The sequence below is a fragment of the Macaca nemestrina genome, chromosome 17 (assembly GCF_043159975.1).
Source record: "Macaca nemestrina isolate mMacNem1 chromosome 17, mMacNem.hap1, whole genome shotgun sequence".
Lineage (NCBI taxonomy): Eukaryota > Metazoa > Chordata > Mammalia > Primates > Cercopithecidae > Macaca > Macaca nemestrina.
Genome location: NC_092141.1, coordinates 49,318,907 through 49,343,628, shown reverse-complemented (window position 1 = coordinate 49,343,628; position 24,722 = coordinate 49,318,907). Strand labels below are relative to the sequence as shown.

At 44.0% G+C, this 24,722-nt stretch overlaps 1 protein-coding gene and 1 non-coding gene across 4 annotated transcripts in view; one reads left to right on the top strand and one right to left on the bottom strand.

Annotated features, from left to right (window-relative positions):
* LOC105476843 (vacuole membrane protein 1) overlaps window positions 1-17,893 on the top strand; it is a 142,157-nt gene extending 124,264 nt beyond the window's left edge. For all 3 annotated transcript variants that reach the window (XM_011733104.3, XM_071082843.1, XM_011733103.3), the window contains 2 exons: window positions 13,622-13,724; window positions 15,421-17,893. In XM_011733104.3, the coding sequence (XP_011731406.1) occupies window positions 13,622-13,724; window positions 15,421-15,564 (247 nt within the window). In that variant the 3' untranslated portion in view covers window positions 15,565-17,893. The remainder of the gene's footprint in view (window positions 1-13,621; window positions 13,725-15,420) is intronic.
* Window positions 17,894-23,529: 5,636 nt separating this feature from the next.
* LOC112425145 (U6 spliceosomal RNA) lies at window positions 23,530-23,636 on the bottom strand. The gene has a single exon (XR_003016155.2). It is a non-coding gene; the product is annotated as a U6 spliceosomal RNA (small nuclear RNA).
* Between the last annotated feature and the right edge of the window lie 1,086 nt (window positions 23,637-24,722).

The window sequence follows — 24,722 nt, the reverse complement described above, 5'->3', positions numbered from 1 at the left end:
TGTAGTGTACATTTAAGAGCATTTTTTCCCCTCTCCCAGCATTCTTCTAGATAGAGCTCCTTAAGGACAGAGATCATAACTTTTTTTAAATGAGATTGAATTTCAATCAATACTGTCACTTTTTTTTTCTTTCTTGAGACAGGGTCTCGCTGTGTTGCCCAGGCTGATCTTGAACTCCTGGGCTCAAGCGATCCTCCTGCCTCAGCCTCCCCAAATGCTGAGATTATAGGCATGAGCCACTGTGTCCTGCCAATACTGTCACTTTTTTGGTTTTTGTTTGTTTGTTTGTTTTTGTTTTTTGTTTTTTGAGACCAAGCCTTGCTCTGTCGCCCAGCCTGGACTGCTGTGGCATGATCTCAGCTCACTGCAACCTCTGCCTCCTGGGTTCAAGCAATTCTTCTGCCTCAGCCTCCCAAGCAGCTGGAACTACAGGTGTGCACTACCACACCCAGCTAACTTTTGCATTTTTACTAGAGACGGGGTTCCACCATATTGGCCAGGCTGGTCTCGAACTCCTGACCTTGTGATCCACCCACCTCGGCCTCCCAAAATGCTGGGATTACAGGCATGAGCCACTGTGCCAGCCTGATTTTTAAGTTTTAGAACTCAGTGAGTCTTCAAGCCAGTGCAGATCTGTCAGTATAAAAAGCTGCCATCAGACCTACTCACACCAGTAATCCTAGAACTTTGGGAGGCTGAGGCGGGATTGCTTGAGCCCAGAAGTTTGAGACCAGCCTGGGCAACATGGCAAGACCCCATCTCTAGAAAAAAAATTAAAAATTAGCTACTGTGGCCCCAGCTACGCGGAAGGTTGAGGCAGGAAGATTGCTTGAGCCCAGGAGGTTAAGGCTGCAGTGAGCCGTGTTTGTGCCATTGTACTCTTGCGTGGGTGAAAGAGCAAGATCCTACCACTGGGGCCAGGTGCAGTGCTACTCGCCTGTAGTTCCAGCTACTTGGGAGACTGAGGCAAGAAACACAACCTCTTTAAAACACAGAAAGAAAAAAAAAAGCTGTCACCAGTCTGTCATTTTCTATAAATGAAATCAGTTGATTTTTAACAGAGTTTTGTTTTGACAACCAATCAGTTTTACCTAGTTCTTACAGACCACTCCTTTAGCTCTGGCCACATTCACCAGCACAAATGCCTGCTTTTCTCGCTGCTCAAGTCTGCATTCTGAAATGAGGTTTTGTTTTCTAGAGCTTCTCTTTAATGTTAGCTTATTTCAAAGAGTAGCTGCTAATGGTAAGGAGGTCTAACCTTCAATCTGATTCTTACAGAAAATAATGCTAAATCTCCAAAAGCCAGGGCAATTGCAAATTCTTTTGTGATAAAATATGCTGTAAGGCAGTAGAGACAATATACCTGATAAAATACACCTGGAGAAAGCATGGTCTTCCTTCTACATAGCCAGGAAGAAACCCATGGTGTCATGTGTTCATAATACCACTCCACGTACAGTGGACTAACTTAAGTACAAAAGAGGTTTTACTCATTTGAAAGGGCACAGATGTGAATGAAATTCAAGATGTTTTAATCCCAAATCCTGGTGTCAAATCACAATGAATTTTAGAAGGTGCCAGAGACTGTCAGTCCAAACTTGTATATATGAGAAAGCCCTAGATTTTCTAGTATAGTGTGTGATTTTCATCCTGAATTTATTTATTTATTTATTTTATTTTATTTATTTTTTTTTTTTGAGACGGAGTCTGGCTCTGTTGCCCGGGCTGGAGTGCAGTGGCCGGATCTCAGCTCACTGCAAGCTCTGCCTCCCGGGTTTACGCCATTCTCCTGCCTCAGCCTCCCGAGTAGCTGGGACTACAGGCGCCTGCCGCCTCGCCCGGCTAGTTTTTTGTATTTTTTAGTAGAGACGGGGTTTCACCGTGTTCGCCAGGATGGTCTCGATCTCCTGACCTCGTGATCCGCCCGTCTCGGCCTCCCAAAGTGCTGGGATTACAGGCTTGAGCCACCGCGCCCGGCCATCCTGAATTTATTTTATGCTGGGGTGCCATTCCAAGATCCTGGATGTAAAGAAACATGATTAGGGGGCTACCACATTTCAGATCCAAAGCAAGTAGAATACATCAGTTACCAGTTTTTTCTTACAGTATCAGCTTCAAAGATTCATATACTCAGCCAGGCACAGTGGCTGATGCCTGTAATCTCAGCATTTTGGAAGGTCAAGACAGGCGGATCCCTTGAGGTCAAGAGTTTAAGAGCAGCCTGGCCAACATGGTGAAACCCTGTCTCTACTAAAAATACAAAAACTAGCCAGTTATAGTGGCGTATGCCTGTAATCCCAGCTACTCAGAGGGTTGAGGCAGGAGAATTGCTTGAAGCCGGGAGGTGGAGGTTGCAGTGAGCCGAGATTGCGCCACTGCACTCCAGCCTGGGTGATAGAGCCAGACTCTGTCTCCAAAAACAAAACAAAACAAAAAGATTCATGTGTTCTATTCAGTTAAATGGTAAAGATAATATCATTTTCATTCCAGTCACACAGAATAACTAGATCCTGTTTTTACTGGGTTAAATATGAGTTTATTTTCAGTTAGCACCTGTTCATTTACTTATTCTGGATTAATAAAGGGCTGGAAGGCTGTAAATATTAATGAGTCAGCATGATGGCCTTTGGCTTCTTCAGAAAGATTGCATGATAAACTCCCCCACCCTTTTCCGAGCAGTCTACCTTACTAGGAAAGGCAGTTTCATGTGGAGGGCAATCTGTCATTTTTGAATAAGGGCAAGAGTCTGAGGTCCATTCTGAGTCACTATGAATACAGCTCTAGTATTGGTTGGTCCCCAGGGAAACTGGTGGTTAAATACTGTGAGAATCTTTATCAGACAGGAAATGACAACTCATTAAAATACTAGCCGTTAAGCCTATTTAGATCACTGCCTAGGGAGCAGGAAGGAAAATTTAACTCTATAATGTTTGACTAAAATATGCACATTTCTGAAGACGGAGAATTATCTACAAGACTGTTACCGAGAAAGGGAATTGCTAGGCTGTCTTGTTGCTCATCTTCTCCCACACCCTCTTTTTGCCTCTTTTGTACATGTAACAGATCAGCTTGTAATGAGAATAGGATAGGGAAGGACTTCAATTTCATTCCTGAAAGTGTATCCTACTAGTGCCTTAAATGTAAAATTCAATCTCTTCAGCAGAAGAGGCGGTTGTTGGCTTCAGTTAGAACAGAACCATTTTCTACATAGGAGTCTACTCCTGTGCTCCTGGGCCAAATCTCAATTGATAGAATTCTCTGGGGTCTGAGGATAAATTTGATGTATTGATTTACATACAGTGGTCGTCATTCAATCAAGAAAATTCTAAAGACCCTGATATTCATTTAGAACATAATTAAATTTTATAACTCAGGGCACAGGTTTTCAGTCTCCTGAAGTTGGGCTATCCAGATTTGGTGGGGGTGGGGACAGGGGCTAGCTCTGTTGCCCAGGCTGGAGCAACCTCTGCCTCCCAGGCCCAGGTGATTCTCCCACCTCCTGTCGCATGCCAGCATGCCCAGCCAATTTTTAAATTTTTTGTAGGGATGAGGTCTCACTATATTGCCCAGGCTGGTCTTGAACTCATAGGCTCAAGTGATCCTCCCACCTTGGCCTCCCAAAGTGCTGGGATTACAGTGAACCACCAAGCCCAGCACCCTTTACTTTTTATAGTACCCTGACCTGAATCTTCTCCTGAAAAAAAAAAAAATTTTTTTTTCTCATTTATAAGCTTTCAGGCATCTGACTTATGACAGTCTGAGATTCTTTAGGCTTTGTGATTAATCATCAGAGGGAATACTAACCCAGCACAAACAATGGAATAAAGGTAAAAAACTGTTGTGCCCAGACTTTTTTCTAAGACAAAAGGCGTATTACTGTTTGTAAAGAGGCTATCGCCTCCTTACTAGAATTTATGTCAGAATGTTTTTCAGAAGGGTAAATGTAACCTATGTGCTCACATTAATGCTAAGATCCTCAAAAAAGTATTTGAGAAAGGAGCAGAGCCTACATTCAATAAAAAAAAAAAAAATTACTTTATTAATGCTGGTAAAATATTCTTAGGCTTAGAGACTTCAACTGCTTAGACTTTTTTTTTTTTTTTTTTAAACGGAGTCTCGCTCTGTCGCCCAGGCCGGCCTGCAATGGCGCGATCTCAGCTCACTGCAACCTACGCCTCCCGGGTTCAAGCACTTCTCCTGCCTCAGCCTCCCGAGTACCTGGGATTACAGGCATGCACCACCATGCCCAGCTAGTTTTATTTGTATTTTTAGTACAGACGGGGTTTCTCCATGTTGGTCAGGCTGGTCTCGAACTCCCAACCTCAGGTGATCCACCTGCCTCGGCCTCCCAAAGTGCTGGGATTACAGGTGTGAGCCACCGCACCCAGCCAACTGCTTAGACTTTAAGTATACACTCTGTAAATAGGACTAAACAACAAGGTGAATCAATCTTGTTTGTTTGTTTTTTAAGAGACAGGTTCTCCTCTGTAGCCCAGGCTAGAGAGTAGTGGTGTGATTTTAGATCACTACAGCCTCGACCTCCTGGGTTCAAGCAGTCCTCCCCACTCAGCCTCTTGAGTAACTAGGACTACAGGTGTGCACCATACCTGGTTAATTTTGTGTGTGGGTGTAGAGACAGGAGTCTTATTATGTTGCCCAAGCCGATCTTGAACTCTTAGACTCAAGCAGTCCTCCCACCTCAGCCACCCAAAGTGCTCGGATTACTGGCATGAGCCACCCTATCCTGCCTGGCCAGATTTCAGATCTTATTTATTTATTATCTATCTAATCTATTGATTTATTGAGAGAGAGAGAGACAGGGTCTTGCTCTTTCACTAAGGCTGGAGTGCAGTGGTTCAGTCCTAGCTTACTTTAACCTTGAACTTCTAGGCTCACAGGATCCTCCCATCTCAACCTCTTGAATAGCTAGGAATACAGGCACTTGCCATTACACCCAGCTATTTTTTTAAACTTTCGTAGAGACAGGGGTCTCACTATGTTGTCCAGGCTGGTCTCAAACTCTTGTCCTCAAGTCCTCCTGCCTCAGCCTCCCAAAGTACTGGGATTACAAGCATGACCCATCACACGCAGCCTAAAATACAGATTTCTTGTCACATAAGTGATTTCCAGAAGCAGAGTAACATATACATTAAAAACCATAGAAAAATAATAGATTTTGTTTGCAATTTGGCTAGGGCTCTTGGCAGAATTTTGCCCAAATGTTATTTTGAATGGATATATATACATATATATATATATGTATTTTTTACGATTTCTTTTTACGATATTTAAGTTTGCCAGTAACTTTGTCTTAGGTCTGTTTAACAGATTCTAGGTATGTAAGCATGGGAAAATATTGTTCCCGTGAAACCAATTTTGAGCTCTGAGTATGTTTCGAGTCTGTTTTTTTTCTTTAAATAAAAAAAACCTTTTATTTGCATTCCTGAGTTGTTTTTTTTTTTAACAGAAGTTAACAATAACAAAAGTGTAAAAATTGCCACTAGCATCATTTGTTGGAAAAGGGTTTGTTTGTTTCGGAGACAGGATCTCACTGTTTTACCCAGGCTGGAACGGAGTGGCTATTCACAGGCATGATTATAGCTCACTAAGCCTCCATCCCAATTCCTGGGCTCAAGAGAGCCTCCTGCTCAGCCTCCAAATTAGCTGGGACTACAGGCATGCGCCACCAGGCCCAGTGGAAAGTTTTTTTTTTAATCTTATATATGCTGTTATGTTTGTGCCAGGAATAAAAATATGAAGATACTACTACCCACTAAGATTTTTCTACCCACTGTGTTGAAGGTTCACAGCAAGGAAAAGCAAATGAGATCGACTTTTTTTTTTTTTTTTTTTTTTTTTGTCGCCTAGGCTGGAGTGCAGTCTCGGCTCATTTGCAACCCCCACCTCCCAGGTTCAAGCAATTCTTGTGCCTTAGCCTCCCGAGTAGTTGGGACTGCAGGCATGTGCCACCATGCCTGGCTAATTTTTTTGTATTTTTAGTACAGACAGGATTTCGCCATGTTGCCCAGGCTGGTCTCAAACTCGTGAGTCATGGTGCCAGAACTATTTCTTTCTTTTTTTTTTTTTTTTTTTTTTTTTTTGAGACGGAGTCTCGCTCTGTCCCCCAGTCTGGAGTGCAGTGGCTGGATCTCAGCTCACTGCAAGCTCCGCCTCCTCCTCACGCCATTCTCCTGCCTCAGCCTCCCGAGTAGCTGGGACTACAGGCACCAGCCACTTCGCCCGGCTAGTTTTTTGTATTTTTTAGTAGAGACGGGGTTTCACCGGGTTAGGCAGGATGGTCTTGATCTCCTGACCTCGTGATTCGCCCGTGTCGGCCTCCCAAAGTGGTGGGATTACAGGCTTGAGCCACCGCGCCCGGCCTTACTTCTTTCTTTTTTTTTTTTTTTTTTTTTTGAGATGGAGTCTCGCTCTGTCGCCCAGGCTGGAGTGCAGTGGTGCGATCTCAGCTCACTGCAAGCTCCACCTCTTGGGTTCACGCCATTCTCGTGCCTCAGCCTCCCGAGTAGCTGGGACTACAGGCGCCCGCCACCACACCCAGCTAATTTTTTTGTATTTTTAGTAGAGACAGGGTTTCACCATGTTAGCCAGGATAGTCTCGATTTCCTGACCTTGTGATCCGCCCACCTCGGCCTCCCAAAGTGCTGGGATTACAGGTGTGTGCCACCGCACCCAGCCCTTCTTTTGTTTTTCTAAAGCTTTCTCACCTAGAGCCAAGTACCTACTTACATAGCTAGTTTAGGTATATTTTAGTCCTGCAGTTGACTAAAAAAATAGTTCTGTGTCTGTTTGTTCTCCTCCTACTTTGTGTTCTTCTGTGTCACAAAATTGTAATTCTTTGTTTTGTTTTGTTTTGAGACAGAGTCTCACTCTGTCACCCAGGCTGGAGTGCAGTACACAATCTAGGCTCACGGCAACCACCTCCGAGGTTCAAGCGATTCTCCTGCCTTAGCCTCCCGAGTAGCTGGGACTACGGGCGCCCACCATGGTGCCTAACTTTTTTTTTTTTTTTTTTTTTTGTATTTTTAGTAGAGACAGGGTTTCGCCAGGCTGGTCTCGAACTCCTGACCTCAGATGATCTGCCCGCCTCAGCCTCCCAAAGTGCTGTGATTACAGACATGAGCCATCACGCCCAGCCGAAATTGTAATTATTTGAATTTAATCAGAGCTTAAGGGCAAATTGGAGGACTTCCCCAACTTACTATGGGATGAGATTAGAGTCTTTAGCAAGGTGCACAGGGTTGCAAGAATGTAATGGCTTGGGAAGAATGGCATTTAGGGTATTTCCTAAACCAACTATGGAAAGCCTTTGAACTGTGTTGCAAGTTATTACTCCCACCCCATGTGTGCACTTTAAGTTAATCTTAAATGTCAGAATGGACTCTTGCTTCTGGTCTGCTGCTTGAGAATAACTTGATGGATAAGATTTAGAGCTGGCATTATTGTTTGCCTTAAATGCATGTTAAGAGTGAGAGCTGTAATTTCTATTTTTATCTAGTCCATTACTAAAATAGCTTTAGTGATAATTAAGCAAACTATAGTATAAGAGTACTTTGTTGAAGCTGAGGCATCAGTAGCCTAAGCCATTGTTTGTAGAGGTAGAGAAATGGAAAACAGAAGTAACTAAAATTTTGATGACAATTTGGGAAACTAAGGTGGGAGGATCTTTTGAGGCCAGGAATTTGAGAACAGCCTGGGCAACATAGTGAGACTCCATCTCTATAAAATATAAAAAGAAGAAAAGTAATAATAATAAATAAAACTTTTAACCTCTTCTCTGTTTTCAGCTGTTTTCCTAGTCTTTCATGGAAACCTACATAGAGACACATAACAAATTGATATATTAATCTCAGCATTATCCTCAAGATAAATTATACATCATGTGAATACACATCATGTGATATACTCTATCAGCTACAATGTATCTATCAGCTAAAGCATATCTCTTTTTTAAATTATTATGGGTACAAAAAGTGTATCTCTTAATGGACTTACAGTGGCAAATTATTTACCTTTTCAAATTATTTTGAAGGGAATCTACAATTATTATTTCCAGTCCCTTCCTCATTTCCCTAAAAAACAAAAACATTTTACTCTTTTTTTTTTTTTTTTTTTTTGAGACGGAGTCTTGCTTGCCGCCCAGGCTGGGGTGCAGTGGCCGGATTTCAGCTCACTGCAAGCTCCGCCTCCCAGGTTTACGCCATTCTCCTGCCTCAGTCTCCCGAGTAGCTGGGACTACAGGCGCCCGCCACCTCACCCGGCTACTTTTTTTTGTATTTTTTAGTAGAGACAGGGTTTCACCGTATTAGCCAGGATGGTCTCGATCTCCTGACCTCGTGATCCGCCCGTCTCGGCCTCCCAAAGTGCTGGGATTCCAGGCTTGAGCCACCGCGCCCGGCCCATTTTACTCTTTCTAACATTTGGGTCTTGGTTCTTAATTTTCTCTTAAATAATGGCTTGACTATGGCTATCCCTGGTAGATTTAAATTACAACTTAGAGTACTGGTTTTTGTTTTTGTTTTTGTTTTGCTTTGCGACAGAGTTTCCCTCTTTTTCCCCAGGCTGGAGGACAATGGCACACTGCAACCGCCACCTCCCGGGTTCAAGCGATTCTTCCGCCTCAGCCCCCGACTAGCTGGGATTACAGGCGCATGCCACCACACCTGGCTAATTTTTTGTATTTTTTTTTTTTTTTTTTTTTTTTTTGAGACGGAGTCTCGCTCTGTCACCCAGGCTGGAGTGCAGTGGCCGGATCTCAGCTCACTGCAAGCTCTGCCTCCCGGGTTCACGCCATTCTCCTGCCTCAGCCTCCTGAGTAGCTGGGACTACAGGCGCCCGCCACCTCGCCCGGCTAGTTTTTTTTGTATTTTTTAGTAGAGACGGGGTTTCACCGTGTTAGCCAGGATGGTCTCGATCTCCTGACCTCGTGATCCACCCGTCTCGGCCTCCCAAAGTGCTGGGATTACAGGCTTGAGCCACCGCGCCCGGCCAATTTTTTGTATTTTTAATAGAGACGGGGTTTCGCCATGTTGGCCAGGTTGGTCTCGAACTCCTGACCTCAAGTGATCCGCCTGCCTCAGTCTCCCAAAGTGCTGGGATTACAGGTGTGAACCACCGCGCCCGGCCTTGTTTTTGTTTGAGATGGAGTCTCACTCTGTTGCCCAGGGTAGAGTACAGTGGCACAATCTTGGCTCACTGCAGTCTCCACTTCCCAGGTTCAAGCGGATCCTCCTGCCTCAGCCCCCACTAGCAGATGAGATTACAGGCATGCACCACCATGCCTGGCTACTTTTGGTTTTTAGGGGGGGGGGTTGTTTTTTTGTTTTGAGACGGAATCTCGCTCAGCTGCCCAGGCTGGAGTGAAGTGGTGCAATGTGGGCTCACTGCAACCACTGTCTCCCGGGTTCAAGCAATTCTTCCATCTCAGCCTCCCAAGTAGCTGGGATTACAGACACCTGCCATCATGCCCGGCTAATTTTTTTTTTTTTTTTTTTTTTTTGGAGACGGAGTCTCGTTCAGCCGCCCAGGCTGGAGTGGAGTGGTGCGATCTGGGCTCGCTGCAACCACCGTCTCCTGGGTTCAAGCGATTCTCCCATCTCAGCCTCTTGAGTAGCTGAGGTTACAGGCACTCGCCATCATACCCGGCTAATTTTTGTATTTTAGTAGAGACAGAATTTCACCATGTTGGCCAGGCTGGTCTTGAACTCCTGACCTCAGGTGCTCCACCCGCCTCGGCCTCCCAGAGTGCTAGGATTACAGGCGTGAACCATCGCAGCTGGCCTAATTTTTGTCTTTTTGGTAGAGACAGGGTTTCACCATGTTGGCCAGGCTGTTGTTTTTTGTGTTTTGTTTTGTTTTTTGAGACGGAGTCTCACTCTGTCACCCAGGCTGGAGTGCAATGGCGTGATCTCAGCTCGCTGCAACCTCCACCTCCTGGGTTCAAGAGATTCTTCTGCCTCAGCCTCCTGAGTAGCTGGGATTACAGGCATGTGCCACCACACCCAGCTAATTTTTGTATTTTTAGTAGAGACAGGGTTTCACTGTGTTGGCCAGGCTGATCTCAAACTCCTGACCTCGTGATCTCCACACTTCGGCCTCCCCTAGTGTTGGGATTACAGGCATGAGCCACTGCGCCTGGCCAGAGTACTGTTAAAGAGAAAAAACTTGATTTATGAAAAAGAAATTTCTTATAAATTTGCAGTTTTCTTTATGTTGTTGTTGTTGTTTTGAGAAGTAGTTTCACTCTTGTTGCCCAGGCTGGAGTGCAATGGCACGATCTCAGCTCACCGCAGCCTCTGCCTCCCAGGTTCAAGCGATTCTCCTGCCTCAGCCTCGCTAGTAGCTGGGATTATAGGCATGTGCCACCACGCCCGGCTAATTTTGTATTTTTAGTAGAGACGTGCTTTCTCCATGTTGGTCAGGCTGGTCTCGAACTCCCGACCTCAGGTCATCCACCCGCCTCGGCCTCCCAAAGTGCTGGGATTACAGTCAGGAGCCACCGCACCCAGCCACATAAATTTGCAGTTTTCAAAGTCAATTTTTTTGTGCATATATTTATTCATATATTTAATTATATATATTTAAAATATTTTATATGTTTTTTATATTCATGTCATTTATTTCTAGTCTAAATGGATGAGCTATTTGCATTCCCACCCATAATATATAAGAAAAGATTACTAGTCTACCTCCTTAACATAAGGTCACTTAAAAGTCAGGGCCAGGCACGGTGGCTCAGTGAGAGGCTAGTCTGAAGGTAATGAGTTCTCTAGATTGTTCACACTGTCTTTGATGTCTGTCACAGGTCTTCTGGTCTGATCAGTGCAGTATTCACATTTATTATTTATGTGTGTTCAGGCCTTTTGTACTTCTTCAGTATTCACTAAATAATTTTTTTTTTTTTTTTTTTTTTTTTTTTTTGAGACAGAGTCTGGCTCTGCTGCCCAGGCTGGAGTGCAGTGGCCGGATCTCAGCTCACTGCAAGCTCCGCCTCCCGGGTTCACGCCATTCTCCTGCCTCAGCCTCCCGAGTAGTTGGGACTACAGGCGCCCGCCACCGCACCCGGCTAGTTTTTTGTATTTTTTTAGCAGAGACGGGGTTTCACCGTGTTCGCCAGGATGGTCTCGATCTCCTGACCTCGTGATCCGCCCGTCTCGGCCTCCCAAAGTGCTGGGATTACAGGCTTGAGCCACCGCGCCCGGCCTAAATAATTTTTTTTTTTTTTTTTTGAGGCTGGGTCTCTGTCACCCAGGCTACAGTACAGTACAGTGGTGCGATCACAGCTCACTGCAGCCCTAAGCTTCCTGGGGTCTCACTGTAGCCTCCTGAGTAGCTGGGACTACAGGCACATGCCACCATTCTCAGCTCATTTTTGTATTTTTTGTAGAGACAGGGTTTCACCATGTTTCCCAGGATGGTATTGAACTCCTGGGCTCAAACCATCCTCCCACCTTGGCCTCCCAAAGTGCTGGGATTACAAGCATGAGCCACCGTACACGGCCTAAAGGACCTTTTTGACAACTTCACCCCTCACTGATCTCTCTTTTCTCCCTCCAGTTCCTTTGGTATATATCTTCTGTACCAAAAACTTTAATATTGAATTGTACGTTATTTTGTTCACAGATCAGTTCGTGTGTGTGTGTGTGTGGGTGTGTGTGTGTGCATGCGCGTGCACATCTGCCTGTGTTTTGAATCCAAATCCCCATAAATGATTTTAAGTTCCTTGTGGGCAGTTTGTTTTTTTGGCTTTTTTCCCAACAAAAGGAATCAAATAAATATTTGGTGACTGATAGATAAATAGGATTAAAGAAAAGAATTCAGCCAGAAGTTAGGGATGCGTTAGCATCTGATAAAAATACAATAGCAAAAACTCTTCTACTCCTGCTTTTTGTTATAAAAAGTAGCAAGGAATTGTTCTAGAAAAGAAGTGAAGGCCAGGTGCAGTGGCTCACACCTGTAATCCCAGCACTTTGGGAAGCTGAGGCAGGGGGATCACGAGGTCAGGAGTTCAAAACCAGCCTGGCCGAGATGGTGAAACCCCTTCTCTACTAAAAATACAAAAAAATTATCCAGGCATGGTGACAAGCGCCTGTAATCCCAGCTGCTCAGGAGGCTAAGGCAGAGAGTTGCTTGAACCCGGTAGGCAGAGGTTGCAGTGAACCAAGATCACACCACTGCACTCCAGCCTGGGCAACAGAGCAAGACTACATCTCAAAAAAAAAAAAAAAAGTGAAGTAAGGCCAGGCGTCATGGCTCACACCTGTAATCCCAGCATTTTGGGAGGCTGAGGTGGGCAGATTACTTCAAGTCAGGAGTTCGAGACCAGCCTGGCCAACATGGTGAAACCCCGTCTCTACAAAAATTAGCTGGGCGTCATGGAGGGCACCTCTAATCCCAGCTACTTAGGAGTCTGAGGCAGGAGAATCACTTGAACCCGGGAGGTGGAGGTTGCAGTGGGTCGAGATCACGCCATTGCACTCCAGCGTGGGCGACAGAGCAAGACTCAGTCTCAAAAAAAAAAAAAAAAAAGAAGTGAAGTGAATTTGAGTCAGGATACTTAACAGGACAAGCATTAGGCAGTGTTGCAAGTACATATTGGAATCTCTGGCTGGCTGTAAGAAAGAGTTTGAACTTATTTACGTCCTTAGCCCTATGTGACAGATAAGAAACTAAAAGGTACAGAAAATAGAGATGTTTGCTTTTTCTAAGTTGCCCCAAGCTACCATTTTTAAAAACGCCTGCAAGCATGTCTAAAACAGGAGCCTGTTAGCTACAGTTGCCAAACCGGTTTAACAGCACTGCCTCCATGTATTCTGGGTGAGAAGGAGCTCCGAGTACATAAATGTATCAAAGATCACTATCCCAGTCATCTCAGAACAAGTTGTTACTAATGTACTGGAGTTTCTGTGCAAACCGTCTACCATAAACCATGAAATGATTCAAAGTTCATAGTTCCTTCTTTGTTCCTTTGTTAATCACTGACTTCTGACTAGTGGGAGGTGCCTCCCAAGTTTGCTAATGCATTCTTTTTGGATAAGGATGACGCACAGATTGTCCTAATAAGGACTTAGATTGAGAAAGACCGCCCCCTCTGAGAAGAGGGGACAAGTCAGAGAGAGGGTGGGCAGTTTCTTTTTTAACTAGGGATGACACAAGCATAAGTCATTTCCTTATTAATTGGTTCAAACCAGTTCTTACAGGAACTGGTGGTGATAAATGTGGGACTTCTGAGAAGTCATTCATTTTATTCTTTGTGCCACACCAGAGTACAGTATCAGCTGAGCTGGCCTTACTCTGGGACTAACTCTTTTGCTGGGAGCGGTTCCTGATTTACAGCTCTTAGTCTCTCCCAGACGTGTTGGTGGGAGAGATTTTGCTTTTTAAGGGGTTGTTAGAAGGAAGAATTTTTTTTTTTTTTTTTTTTTTTTACTAGAAAGAGCTCACAGAATTTCAGCAGTTCTCTGATTTTTATATTTTATTCCTCTTCCTATACAATCCCTGCCTTTTGAGTCCAGGTGGTAAGTGCATTTTGTTTAACGTTTTTCCTGCTTTTCTTCCCAAATGTGTCTTTTTCCTCGGGCTACTGTACCCTACCTGCTTCCAGTGCTGTCCCCGGCATAGGTCCATCTCTGCAGAAGCCATTTCAGGAGTACCTGGAGGCTCAACGGCAGAAGCTTCACCACAGAAGCGAAATGGGCACACCACAGGTAAGACTTTATTCCGGTTTCTTGTCCCCTCTGGGAAGTTTCAGGCTGAAATTACATTCACAGCTCTCACTCACATTTTTAGGCAAATAAGTGAGGTTGGTTTGCCAGTGTTCCTTGACAGAAGCTGAGTGTCTGTGTATGCTCTACTGGGAAATTTGTCTTTGTCTTAAACTAGAAAGTGTACTTCTGTACATCTTCTCCCAAAAACAAGGGTGGAGCCAATGGAAAACAATGGTTCTGTTACATAGAATGAGTTGTTGCCTTGATCTTTAATTAGTAGATATACTCCCCAGGTGGATTAAAAAGTTAAAACTTACAGCGTAACAAAGTATTAGACTTACTGAGGTGACTTGAATATCTCCCTTTGATTTTCACTCTGTTTTTCTTTTCACCCATGGGGAAATGATAATTTTTTAATACACCAAGGTTCTTACCATAGCTGAACTTTAAAACTTAGACTGTCTTTTCTGTAAACGATTCTGAGGCAAAGGGAAATGACTAGAAGAGGATGAGTAAGCAATAACCTGAAATGGGAAACTCGAGGGAAGCACAGTATTTTTTGTTTGGTTTGGTTTGGTTCATTTTTTGTTTGTTTGTTTGTTTTTTGAGACAGGAGTTTCGCTCTTGTTGCCCAAGCTGGAGTGCGATGGTGCAATCTCCGCTCACTGCATTCTCTGCCTCCCGGGTTCAAGCGATTCTCCTGCCTCAGCCTCCCGAGTAGCTGCGATTCCAGGCACGCGCCACCACACCAGCTAATTTTTTGTATTTTAGTAGAAATAGGGTTTCACCATGTTAGCCAGGCTGGTCTAGAACTCCTGACCTCAGATGATCTGCCTGCCTTGGCCTCCCAAAGTGCTGAGATTACAGACGTGAGCTACCGCGCCCGGCCAGAAGCACTGTTTTTTTAATGGCCTTGCACTCTTTATGTGGACCTTTGGTGCCCTCAATTGACCAAACATGACATCAGAAACAGATACATTTATGTGTTTTAAAAACAGCTCCTAATACTAGAACAAAAATATTTAACTGTCTTGACAGTACTCACAAATATCTGCGTGGTAACTTCGGAGTTGAGTTTAATCAAAGAGTTTTTTCTTAGGTCCTAGTAGAAGAGCTAACCTCACACTCACCCCATTCTAAACTATATGAATCAACATTGATTTTACATCCAGCAACGTGAAATCTTGCTAGTTGGGTGTGAAAAGGAGAGGAATGGGTGTTTTGGAGTAGCTGGGGTTGCTTACTTTTCAGTTTTAATTCTTCAGGTTTTCTAAGTTACACACTTCAAGTTTTCATTATTTTCCTTTTTTTTTTTTTTTTTTTTTTTTTTTTTTTTGAGACGGAGTCTCACGCTGTTGCCCAGGCTGGAGTGCAGTGGCGCGATCTCGGCTCACTGCAAGCTCCGCCTCCCGGGTTCCCGCCATTCTCCTGCCTCAGCCTCCTGAGTAGCTGGGACTACAGGCGCCCGCCACCGCGCCCGGCTAATTTTTTGTATTTTTAGTAGAGACGGGGTTTCACTGTGGTCTCGATCTCCTGACCTTGTGATCCGCCCGCCTCGGCCTCCCAAAGTGCTGGGATTACAGGCTTGAGCCACCGCGCCCGCATTATTTTCCTTAAAGCATTATAGATGACCCTCTTTTTACTACTGACCAAATGAAACCTTTTTCACTGCATTGTTCTGCATTTATTTCTACAGGGAGAAAACTGGTTGTCCTGGATGTTTGAAAAGTTGGTCGTTGTGATGGTGTGTTACTTCATCCTATCTATCATTAACTCCATGGCACAAAGTTATGCCAAACGAATCCAGCAGCGGTTGAACTCAGAGGAGAAAACTAAATAAGCAGAGAAAGTTTTAAACTGCAGAAATTGGAGTGGATGGGTTCTGCCGTCAATTGGGAGGACTCCAAGCCAGGAAGGAAAATTCCCTTTTCCAACCTGTATCAATTTTTACAACTTTTTTCCTGAAAGCAGTTCAGTCCATACTTTGCACTGACATACTTTTTCCTTCTGTGCTAAGGTAAGGTATCCACCCTCAATCCAATCCACCTTGTGTGTTCTTAGGGTGGAACGTGATGTTCAGCAGCAAACTTGCAACAGACTGGCCTTCTGTTTGTTACTTTCAAAAGGCCCACATGATACAATTAGAGAATTCCCACCACACAAAAAAAGTTCCTAAGTATGTTAAATATGTCAAGCTTTTTAGGCTTGTCACAAATGATTGCTTTGTTTTCCTAAGTCATCAAAATGTATATAAATTATCTAGATTGGATAACAGTCTTGCATGTTTATCATGTTACAATTTAATATTCCATCCTGCCCAACCTTCCTCTCCCACCCTCAAAAAAGGGCCATTTTATGATGCATTGCACACCCTCTGGGGAAATTGATCTTTAAATTTTGAGACAGTATAAGGAAAATCTGGTTGGTGTCTTACAAGTGAGCTGACACCATTTTTTATTCTGTATATTTAGAATGAAGTCTTGGAAAAAACTTTATAAAGACATCTTTGATCATTCCAAAATTGTGTCCGTTTTCTTGAGCGTTTTGATTTTTTACTTTTAGCTTATACCAGCTGAATGGCAGCCTTGCCTAATCCACCTACAACAAGATTTCTTAAGCCTTCTTTTATTTGCATGAGAGAGCCACTACCAAGGCATGTTTTGTTATGCTGAGACTGGGCTGCTGCATACTGCTAAATGGTACCTCTGGGATTGGCCTACCTGGGAATTTCTTGGTTTGTGAAAATAGGAGAGGAGAGATATTTCATACAAGTGAAAGGATACTGGAGAGAGAAATTACCCATTTCTAAAAAGAACCACACTCTGTCCTATCTGTGTTAATGTTTTCTAGCCTGTACTCTGGTTTCAACAGACACAAATTTATATGTAACCTAGTTTTCTTGCCTTTCTGTAAGTGTTTTATTCTTAATGTTATTTTTTTCCATTGGGACGTTTTTGATTGAACTTGTTCATTTTGTTTTGCTTGGGAGGAAAATAAGCAATTTTACTTTTTCCTTTAGGAGCATTATGAGCATTATGTCAGAATAGAATAGAATTGGGGTTCGATCTCAACAGGCCGGAAATGCCTGGGTTTTTTTGTTTTTGTTTTTGTTTTTTATCAAATCCTGCCTGAATGTCTGCTTGTTTTGCCTACCATCGTGACATCTCCATGGCTGTACCACCTTGTCGGGTAGCTTATCAGACTGATGTTGACTGTTGAATCTCATGGCAACACCAGTCGATGGGCTGTCTGACATTTTGGTATCTTTCATCTGACCATCCATATCCAATGTTCTCATTTAAACATTACCCAGCATCATTGTATATAATCAGAAACTCTGGTCCTTCTGTCTGGTGGCACTTTGAGTCTTTTGTGCCATAATGCAGCAGTGTGGAGGGAGGATTTTATGGGGAAATGGGGATAGTTTTCATGACCACAAATAAATAAATAAGGAAAAGTAAGCTGCATTGTGGGTTTTGAAAAGGTTATTATACTTCTTAACAATTTTTTTTTCAGGGACTTTTCTAGCAGTATGACTGTTACTTGACCTTCTTCGAAAAGAATTCCCAAAACGCTTTATTTTAGATAGATTAACATTAACTAACATATTTTTTTTTTAGATCAAGTCAGAATAAATTTCTAAGTCGGCCTCTAGTCATGTTTCATCTCTTTCACCTGCATTTTATTTGGTGTTTGTCTGAAAGGAAAGAGGAAAGCAAATACGAATTGTACTATTTGTACCAAATCTTTGGGATTCGTTGGCAAATAATTTCAGTATGGTGTATTATTAAATAGAAAAAAAAATGTGTTCCCTAGGTTGAAGGTGTAATTGATACGTTTGACTTATGATGACCGTTTATGCACTCTTTCAAATGAATTTGCTTTCAAAATAAATGAAAAACAGCTCTCCTTCTTTCCTCTTTTAAGTGTTCAGCTGTGGCATGCCCAAAGGTTCCTGCTGGATTCCAGCTGGGGCAGTGTGATACCCTTCTTTTTCAGCTGTTCGTGCCTTCCTTTTTCGTTTTTCGTATCCACCAAAGTGGAGACAACTACATGATCCCAAAGATACACAGTACCTACTTAATTCCAGCTGATGAGACACCAGAGCATTTGCAAGTGGATGGTTTGGTATCACCGTAAATAAAAAGAGGGCCTGGGAATTCTTGCAATTCCATTTCTACTTTGTATAAGTCTCATTTTGTGCCTTACACATCTGCAGTGTTTTATCATGTTCCAACTTGGTAACTGTCAAGCAGTGCAATACATTAGCAGTTTATCACTGAAGAGCTGAGGAGCACCTCCCTTAAAACAGACAATGTCAGCCGGGCGCGGTGGCTCACGCCTGTAATCCCAGCATTTTGGGAGGCCGAGGCAGGCAGATCACCTGAGGTCAGGAGTTTGAGACCAGGCTGGCCAACATGGAGAAACCCTGTCTCTACTAAAAATACAAAAAATTAGCCGGGCGTGGTGATACACGCCTATAATCCCAGCTATTCAGGAGGCTGAGGCAGGAGAATCGCTTGAACCCAGGAGGCAGAGGTTGCAGTGAGCCGAGATAGCACCACTGCACTCCAGCCTGGGCGACAGAGCAAGACAAAAAAAAAAAAAAAAAACAGACCGTGTCACATGAAAATGTGCAATGTCCAGTTTTCCCATAGTTTTCTGCATTCCCTGTGTATGCATAATCTGGAGTATGAGTCTGGGAAGGAAGAGGTTTTTACTTTCATTTGGATAGTAGCCACCTCTCCATTCCCTACGAATGCTAGAATGAAGTTTTTGGGTTTTTTTGTTTTTTATTTTTATTTTTATTTTTTGTTTTTTTGAGACAGAGTCTCGCTCCATCACCCACGCTGGAGTGCAATGGTACATTCTCGGCTCACTGCAACTTCTGCCTCCCAGGTTCAAGCGATTCTCCTGCCTCAGCCTCCAGAGTAGTTGGGATTTCAGGCACCCACCACCACGCCAGGCTAGTTTCTGTATTTTTAGTAGAGATGAGGTTTCGCCATGTTGGTCAGGCTGGTCTCGAATTCCTGACCTCAGGTGATCCACCCGCCTCGGCCTCCCAACGTTCTGGGATCACAGATGTGAGCTACCGTGCCCACCTAGAATGAAGTTTCTTAAATACACTAGTTTAATTATTGAAACATATGCAGTATTGAGTGCTCCTAAACAAACAAGCTCAGTCTCTGCCCACAGTGTGCTCTGTGCTATCCACAGCCTTAGTAGGACAACATGAGGCTTTTTGTCATTTCACCAGTCATTCAACAATGACTCAATCTGAGTATGGATCATGTACTAGCTAAGTTAAATAACCAGTTGGGCTTATGTACCCTGAGGTGAATTGTTTAGCCTGACCCATGTGTAAGAAGGTCACAGAGATTCCCAACCTTTTAGTATCAAAAAGCTTTTCCATATATTACTTTGAAACCCATTTTCCCCCATGTGTAATAGTCTGTGTTAATGGTGGTTCAGGTTTCTTCCACATAGTTTGTGACATGAGAAAGTTTAAAAGAGCCTTGGTTTCTTTCATCTATAAAAATAAAAGAGATAGAAGGACAGTTTATCTAAGGAATAAATCGGTAACATGTAAAGTACTGAAATAGGCTGGGTGCAGTGGCTCACGCTTATAATCCCAATACTTGGGAAGGCCAAGGCAGGAGGATCCCTTGAGGCCAAGAGTTCAATAAATAGGGCCGGGCATGATGGCTCACACCTGTAATCCCAGCACTTTGGGAGGCTGAGGCGAGCGGATCACCTGAGGTCGGGAGTTCGAGACCAGCCTGACCAACATGGAAAAACCACCTCTCTACTAAAAATACAAAAAAGTAGCCGGGCATGGTGGCACACGCCTATAATCCCAGCAAGAGTTCAATAAAGAAAAGTACAGCAATAAAAGTTACCCACCACCCCTCGCCACTGCTTTTTTTTTGAAATGAGGTTTTGCTACTGAAGTGTGGTGGCACAGTCATGGCTCCTTTTTTTTTTTTTTTTTTTGAGATGGAGTTTCACTCTTGTTGCCCGGGCTGGAGTGCAATGGCACGATCTCGGCTCACCGCAACCTCCACCTCGCAGGTTCAAGCAATTCTCCTGCCTCAGCCTCTCTAGTAGCTGGGAGTATAGGCATGTGCCACCACGCCCGACCAATTTTGTATTTTTAGTAAAGACAGGGTTTCTGCATGTTGATCAGGCTGGTCTCGAGCTCCCAACCTCAGGTGATCCGCCTGCCTCGGCCTCCCAAAGTGCTGGGATTACAGGCGTGAGCCACTACACCCAGCCAGTCATGGCTCTTTACAGCCTTGACCTCCCAGGCTCAATCAATTCTCCCACCTCAGCCTCCCTGGCAAGGACCAGCATGAACCACCATACCTGGCTAATTTTCAAATTTTTAAAGACGGTCTCAATATTTTGCCCAGGCCGGTCTTAAATTCCCGGGCTTGAGCGATCCCGCCTCGGCCTCCCAAAGTGCTGGTATTACGGGCGTGAGCCACCATGCTGGGCATTCCCAAAGACTGAGGCGGGGCACAGCGGCTCATGCCTGTAATCCCAGCCTTTTGGGAGGCCAAGACAGGATCACTTGAGGTCAAGAGTTCAAGACTTGCCTGGCCGGCATGGTGAAACCCTATCTCTACTAAAAATACAAAAATTAGCCAGCTGTGGTGGCGTATGCCTGTAATCTCAGCTACTTGGGAAATAGGAGAGTCACTTGAACCCGGAAGGTGGAGGTTACAGTGAGCCGAGATCGTGCCACTGCACTCCAGTCTGGTCAACAGAGCAAGACACCATCTCACAAAAAAAAAAGACTGAGCATCTGATATACATGCAAGAATTTGACGACATTGCATTCACTCCTCCAGAAGCAAAGATATATTTTAAAATGCTTTCTTAGCATATGCGCTTTTGTTTTCTAGCAGATACTACATCAAACTTTTGATAAGTGAAAAATTTACTGAAGAAACCAAAAAAAGTTTTTTAACTTCCCCACCTGAAAATATTGACATTTACTAATTTATTTTCATTATAAAGAATATTGGGCCAGGCGCGGTGGCTCAAGCCTGTAATCCCAGCACTTTGGGAGGCCGAGATGGGCAGATCACGAGGTCAGGAGATCGAGACCATCCTGGCTAACACGGTGAAACCCCATCTCTACTAAAAAATACAAAAAACTAGCCGGGCGAGGTGGCGGGCGCCTGTAGTCCCAGCTACTCCGGAGGCTGAGGCAGGAGAATGGCGTGAACCCGGGAGGCGGAGCTTGCAGTGAGCTGAGATCCGGCCACTGCACTCCTGCCTGGGCGACAGAGTGAGACTCCGTCTCAAAAAAAAAAAAAAAGAATATTGGTTATCACGGTTGCTCATGCCTGTAATTCTAGCACTTTGGGAGGCCAGGGCGGGCAAATCACTCCTGAGCCCAGGAGTTCGAGACCAGCCTGGACAATATAATGAGACCTCTCTACAAAATATTTAAAAGTTAGCCAAGTGTGATAGCATGTGCCTATAGTCCCAGGCTGAGATGGGAGGATCACCTCATTAGTGAGCCGTGATTGTGTCACTACTGCAGCCTGAGTGACACAGACCCTGTCTCAAAAAATATATATATTAATACTAAAGAATCTGGAAGGTAAAGAGGAGAAAAGGGAGTATCGGCTTTTAACACTTGTTACAAGGTCAGTCTAGAAAATCCAGTGAGATTTGCTGGGTAAATAGGTTTTAAACCATGAAAAAATTGATGGCATGCAAGATCTTCCTCAGTAGACCTGAGAATCTCATTTCTGTTTAAAAAAAATACAAAAAAAAAAACTGCTTCATTTTATTCATAAATAATTGTTTGAGGTGCTACAAAAAATTAAAACTAAGCAGGAGTTTAAAGTTTTTGAAAGCCAAGTAACATCTCTAACATTTATTGAAGTCTCTCCAGTATTTACACAACATAAAGGAGATACTACACACAAAACCCTCGTATCTGAAGATAAATTCCTTTATTCTCAAAGACAAGAAAAGAAAGCACATCATGTACTTTAAACTTGAGAAGCAATTGAGTCATTTGTGTCTGGTGGACAGGAGCTAGGGATCATGTCCCTTTCCAACAAGGCCAAGAGTTCACCTGAGGTAATGCGTTTGCCTTGGGGGTGAGGCCTTGAATTGCAGCAAATAACCTACATGTATTTGCATATTTAACCAGTACGCTTAAGAAGGGTTATACAAAAACCTGTTCCAGACAGCTGCTTACTCATTGCCTTTAAAATTGCATGGCGCTGGGATTGGCAGGTGCCAACTGTTTGCTTATTCTCTTTGACCCACTAGCCTTGCAGTTTGCTGTGTGGGTGTTGATACTCCTAAATTAAAGCAGGGAAGGGGTGGTTTTAGATGGCTTTTAACACCTGCTCTCCACCCAAGCACCCTGGATTCATTTGATATCTGGATTCTAATTCTGTCGTCAGGAGACTGGCCCAAACTGTGACCCAGAGAGAAGTGAGTCAGTTGCAAGTGGCTGGCTGACTCTATGGGAACAGAAATAAAATGCAGCTTAGAGGGTTTGTCAGCCAAATCCACAAATGTGTGGCTTTTTGAAACATTGGACATCTGTTCCTCTTAATTTAAAATAAACTTTTTTTTTTTTTTTTTAAAGCACAAAGTTGCTTGGCTCCTTGTTTCTTTGTGTCAGCAGCAGTTGCTGCTCTAATTTAGGAACCCTAGGATCTGATTTAGGACATTTGGAATCTTTAAGGCACATTCGGTCTAGAAAGTGGAACTGAATTGCTTTGGGAAGGCAAGAGGATGATTTTACAGTATAGGGTTTGTGTGGAAATCCCCTTCAGCAGTAATCAACCCAGGTGTCCGACCTGTTTGTTAACCATTTCCAAATGACTCAGAGGACCTAGAGGGAGGGCTTGAACACACTCCAGCACTGTTTCTACAATTTAGCCTTTATTTGCATTGGAAACCACATTCCTGAATTCTTGAGGGGGCAGGCTCTGGCTTATTCTGGGCAACTGACTTCAAGTGGGACCCCTGAGCTACCTATGTAAGCGCACAGTCAGCCATCCCTGGAGAGTTACCAGGGAGGAGGATCTTTCTGTGCATCTTGCTTTGATGACCTCCATCCAAAGCCCTTTGAGGAAGTTTTGTTTATTCAAGGAGCCCTTGGCAGGTCACTCCTCCCCTACCACAAATCTAATCCAAATGTGGCATTTTCCTTCAAGGCCATCTATCCCCTTTGGGGGACAAAACACATCAGCTTTTCCCTTCAGACCACTTTTGACCGAAGCAGTAATCAACATTGCTTAATTTTGTTCCTGTCTGTTTCTAGTGGGGAAAAAATGCTGCAGGGGAGTGAGGCAGTTAGGGATTTGCAAACAGGGATGGTGCCGCCTGAAGGTGGGGAATGACTTAGATCACTGTCTTCCTTTGGCTCCTCACCATGTTGTGTGGAGGAAACAAAAAGCAGCTCAAGTTCACTCCTCTTGGCAGTAGTGCGGAAGCTTGGCTCGCCACGGCCCTGGAGAACCATGTTTTTCCCAACTTTTTTTTTTTCTTTTGAGATGGAGTTTCACTCTTGTTGCCGAAGCTGGAGTGCAGTGGCGCAATCTCGGCTCACTACAGCCTCCACCTCCCGGGTTCAAAGCGATTCTCCTGCCTCAGCCTCTCGAGTAGCTGGTATTACAGGTGCATGCCCCCACACTCAGTTAAATTTTTGTAATTTTTTTCAGTAGAGACGGGGTTTCATCGTGTTGGCCAGGCTGGTCTCAAACTCCTAACCTCAGGTGATCCACCTGCCTCGGCCTCCCAAAGTGCTGGGATTACAAGCATGAAGCACCGCACCCGGAACACAAATTTGAGTGTCATTCTTGTGCAGGGGCCGTGCTAATCTTCTGTATGTTGTTCCGATTTTGGTGTATGTGCTGCCAAAGCGAGCCCCCAGCTTCTTTTCATTAGTTAAAAAGATGAAGGCTGAGACTAAGACAAGGAGGCTTTTCTCTGCCCTTCACTTTTTAGTGCACCTCACAGTCACTTGCACTTGAGTAAGGATTGCTAAACCTCTCTCAGAGCTGCCAGACGTTCCTGCCTAGTGTCATGTTGTTGGTTCTTCAGACACCTCTTCATTCTGCCCATTGCACCAGCCCTTTCCCACCTCCATGTTCCCTCTGTGGTAATTTCTTTGTACACAACAACCACACGGAACACCAGCAATCAAGATTAGCTCCCAGGAACTCTGGCCTGCCCTGTACCAGGAAGCACAGTGGATTACTACAACTTTTGATAATGATTGTTTGCTTTGTACCAGGCATTATTTTCAGGCCTGTTTCACATGTATTGTACTTAACAACGCCATGAGGAAATTAAGGCAGGGTGGTTCAGTAATTTGTCAAGGGAAACAAGGAAGCAGAGCGGGCAGCAGAGGCCTTCTGGCTCTGAACCACTCTGTTCTGTAGAAATTGGTGCAAAAGTCCAAGCTTCAGCATACTTGTTTCATCTTGTGATCACAGGTAGTTGATGAAGAAAGGAAGATAACAGAAAATCAAGGCCACAACCTGAATTTTTGCTATTTAAATAGATGAGCAGCCTTTACACTTCTCTGTATCACAGGGTTGGAAAAAGCCAGCTCCATTCTTAGCCATCCATGTCAGCAGATTCCCAGAGTGGTGTTTACTCTAATTATGATTTAAAAGCAAGGTTTTTTGTTTGTTTGTTTTAAGGAGACAGGGTCTCCCAAGTTGCCCAGGCCAGACTCCAACTCCCGGGCTCAAATCATCCTCCCGCCTCAGTCTCCCGAGTAGCTGGGACTATAGGCACTCACCACCACACTTGGGTAAAAGTAATTTCTATTTCTACAGTCCTTTTTTTTCCTTTTTCAATGAAAAAGAAAAACTAATGTCTTGAGTTTGGGTTTTGTTTTGAGACAGGGTTCCACTCAGTTGCCCAAGATAAAGTACAGTGGTACGATCACAGCCACAGCTGACTGCAACCTCCACCTCCCAGGCTCAAGCAATCCTCCCACCACAG